The 3434-nt window shown below is 46.9% G+C and overlaps 1 protein-coding gene across 1 annotated transcript in view; it reads left to right on the top strand.

Moving 5' to 3' along the window:
• Positions 1-877: 877 nt before the first annotated feature.
• Positions 878-3434, top strand: part of UPRT (uracil phosphoribosyltransferase homolog) — a 73000-nt gene continuing 70443 nt past the window's right edge. The window contains exon 1 of the mRNA XM_007958345.2: positions 878-1263. Within this exon, the coding sequence (XP_007956536.1) occupies positions 878-1263 (386 nt within the window). The remainder of the gene's footprint in view (positions 1264-3434) is intronic.

Below are 3434 nucleotides of genomic sequence, written 5' to 3'. Positions count from 1 at the left end.
TGTCAGTTACAGGAAAGAAGCTCTGGTGGTGCAGTTGTTAAACCATTCAGCTTCTGCTTCCATAAAGGTTTACAGCCTTGGGAACATTATGAGCCAATTTTACTCTGTCCTGTAGGGTCGCTGTGAGTTGGAATTGACTTGATAGCAGTGGGTTTGGTGGGTCAGTTACAGTACACAAGGAGCTTTGGTGGCGCAGTGGTTAAGCGCTGGGCTGCTAACCTAAAGGTCTGCGTTTGAACTCACAAGCTCTCTGCGGGAGAAAGATGAGGCAGTTTGCGTTTGTAAAGATTTACGGCCTGAGAAACCCTATGGGGCGGTTCTACTCCGCCCTACAGGGTTGCTAAGAGTCAAGAATGGACTCCATGGCAACGGGTTTCAGTTACACAGAGAAGCTACGTAGAGATACAGTTGCTGAGATACGATCTCTTTGCCAAGATACAAAGTCTGAATACATGGTCCTTACATGTGTAATATTTCTTTCCTGACTCTACCAATCATCCAAAGTTCTGCATGCAGAAGTCCTCGGGGCCCCCGGAAGACCCCGCAACCAGGCATCCTTGATCACCCAATCTGCCTGGCTTGATATAGAACCCACACCAGGAGAGTAACTCAAAGGGTTAACAAGCAGTGCTTCTCAGAATGACAGATAGAGAAGCCAATAGGGTGCTCAAGGAAGGCAATACGTGTAGTGTGGGCGGGCGTGGAACCAGCAAACTGGAACAGACTTTGGTCTAGCGGCGAGAGGGCAGCCTGGAATTCTAAGGAGGCAGTAGCGACCTGAGGTAGAGGGAAAGCAGGGGTTGCATCGGCCCCTTTTGTCTGCTCTCAATTTATAGTTAGGGGTCTATAACAGCGGGGACATCCCGTGGTCAGGTGTATGGCCACGGAATTACATTTTCCAGACTCTATGCCCTGTCACAACCAGCAAGTAAATTCTGCCTCTACCCCAAGTCCTGAGCCACCGCGACCTGGCGACCCGATCTTGGAACATGCCCTGGGAAGCAGCGCCTCCTTGGCCAAGCTGGCTCTTTTCATGGGGTACAACCCTTCCAGTGTACCAGCCGAGGGGGATCCCCAGGCCTGTGGCGGAGCCAGCCTCAACTCCAAGAGCAACAGTGGCAACAATGGCAGTGGCAACAATGACGCACCAGCCGGTGATCCCCTCCTAGGGGACTGCGAACTCTCCTGGCAGATGGGGGCGCAGCTTAAATTGCTGCCTATGAATGATCAGATCCGGGAGCTGCAGACTATCATCCGGGACAAGTGAGCAAGGGAGAGGAGAGAGAAAGGGAGGTGGAGAGACTTGGAGGGGATGGGCAGGAATTGGAAGTAAAAGGGCTAAGGGATAGTCTTTGGGGCGATGGTTTAGGCCTTGGTAAATAAGTCTGGAGAGATTGGAACGGGGTAGTTGAGCTTTTCTTTGAGTCGGGGTGCAGGGGTTATGTGACTCAGGCCTCCAAGCTTCTCTTTCCTAGTCTTTAACGTCTCTTTGTGTACGGAGGAAACCTCTAAGGAAGGCTTTAGCCTCCTCTTTCATTTCTGAATGATAGCAAGTCCTCAATTGTTAGTTGCCCTCTAGTGCGTTCCGACTCATGGCACCCCGTGTGTGCGGAGTAGAACTGCGCCACATGGTTTTCAAGGCTATGACCTCTCAGAAGCAGATCACCAGATCTGACTTCCAAGACTTTTCTGGGTGGCTTCCAACCACCAACCAACCTTTCCGTCCTTAAGCATTTGCGCCACCCAGGGACGACTCCTCAGCCATTACAAGCAGGTAAACAGCCTACACAACTTGCTCAGTGCCCTACTGCAACCCAGAAATGGTTACTATCCAAGCTTATGATCTGCCTCCTATCACCCCAGGCTCGCAAACGGAGTTAAAGTAATGTCAAAGACATGTTGTAACCAACAATATAGATACACTGGCCCTTTAACATCTACTACTGCAAATACGTTATTATATTGTCTAAGGTCTTTTGAGTCTTGGAGTATAGGTTTACTTGGCCATGTGAAAGCACTCTTGTCAAGATTGTTGTGTTGCGAACTTATGTAGAACATCAAATGATTATTGTGTAGTTAGAGGAGTAAAAGAAGCACAAAGGAGGCTGTGGTCCCTCCTAATCTCACAGCCAATACGCTCAAAACTTCATATTCTATTTTGAGGGCGTTTCTAAACCCATGCTGTAGATGGTTTTCTCATGGAAAATATTTTTTCATGGTTAACTACACCTAGTTTCCTTATTAGCAGCACTTTAAATGCATAGCCATGGCATGTAAAACACCTATTTTTCAGTGGGGAGCAAGTCTTAATCTTTTGAAAGTGGCTCCTGAATGTTACGTTGCCACTCTGTAAATCAAGCTCTAGTAACTTTTTCTTTGAACTATTGTAACATGCCCCTAATTTGTTTCACTGCCTCCAGTCTTTCTTTCTTCCACATGCACTCACATACTACTCCACAGTCTTCATAATATATAGATTTGATTAGATAACTGCTTTGCTTTGCAGCCTTCTTTGGCTCCTGACAATCTACCAAATAAAGTCCAGGATCCTTACTTACTCTGATATGGCAGCCCCTCCTCATGGTTCCTAGGAATCATTCTGAAACATCCCTCTTCTGCTCTCCTTTGGAATTTCCTTCCACTGTTTTTGCTGCATATTCGGATCCTGCCTATCCTTGAAGGTCAAACTCAGCATTAAAAGTCCACCTCTGCCAAGAAATTTTCCTTTAATCATTCTTCCCTGGCCTTTTTATTTTATTTATTTATTTTTTATTGTGATTTGGGTGAAAATTTACAGAGCAAATATACTTTCCATACAGCAGATCGCATACACTTTGTCTCATGACATTGACCACAATTTAGCACAATGCAACATCTCCTCTCCCACTTCCTCCCGATAGGTACCGCTTCCCTGTGTCTATCCTTCCATGCCCTCCTACCCCCTGAGCTGTCTCCTTGTGCCTGAGCAGCCCTTCTTTCTCTCTTGCTTGTTCTGTCCAAAGAGTGTATCTACCTCAGGTAAATGCTCAACTAGAATGCCTGTCTACTGCTTGGCTGGAAGCCACAGGTGTGTGTTCAATTCCAGACCTGAAGGGCAGCTAGGGACCATAGTCTCAGTGGTTCCACCAGGTTCCATCGTGTCAGCAAACCTGTTCCCCGCTTTTTTTTTTTTTCAAATGATTTTGAGTTTTGTTCCACATTGTTCCCCCTGTCTCTCCAGGATCTCCTACAAAGATCCTCTTTCAAGTGGTTGACAGTAGTAGCCAAGCACCATCTATTTCTTCTGGTCTCATAGTCGTATAGGCTGCAGATCGGATGGTGTACCAGTTGCTAGGACTGATTGTTTCCATGAATTTTTGGTTTTCTTCATTCTTCTTGGCCCTGGACGAGGAGAGACCCATCGTTGCATCTAGATGGCAGCTTGAATGCTTTTA

The sequence above is a fragment of the Orycteropus afer genome, unplaced genomic scaffold (assembly GCF_000298275.1).
Source record: "Orycteropus afer afer isolate SDZICR_OR568_19922 unplaced genomic scaffold, OryAfe1.0 scaffold00942, whole genome shotgun sequence".
In the NCBI taxonomy this organism is placed as follows: domain Eukaryota; kingdom Metazoa; phylum Chordata; class Mammalia; order Tubulidentata; family Orycteropodidae; genus Orycteropus; species Orycteropus afer.
The sequence above is the reverse complement of the archived record's forward strand: the minus strand, read 5'-3'. Positions and strand labels throughout refer to the sequence as shown.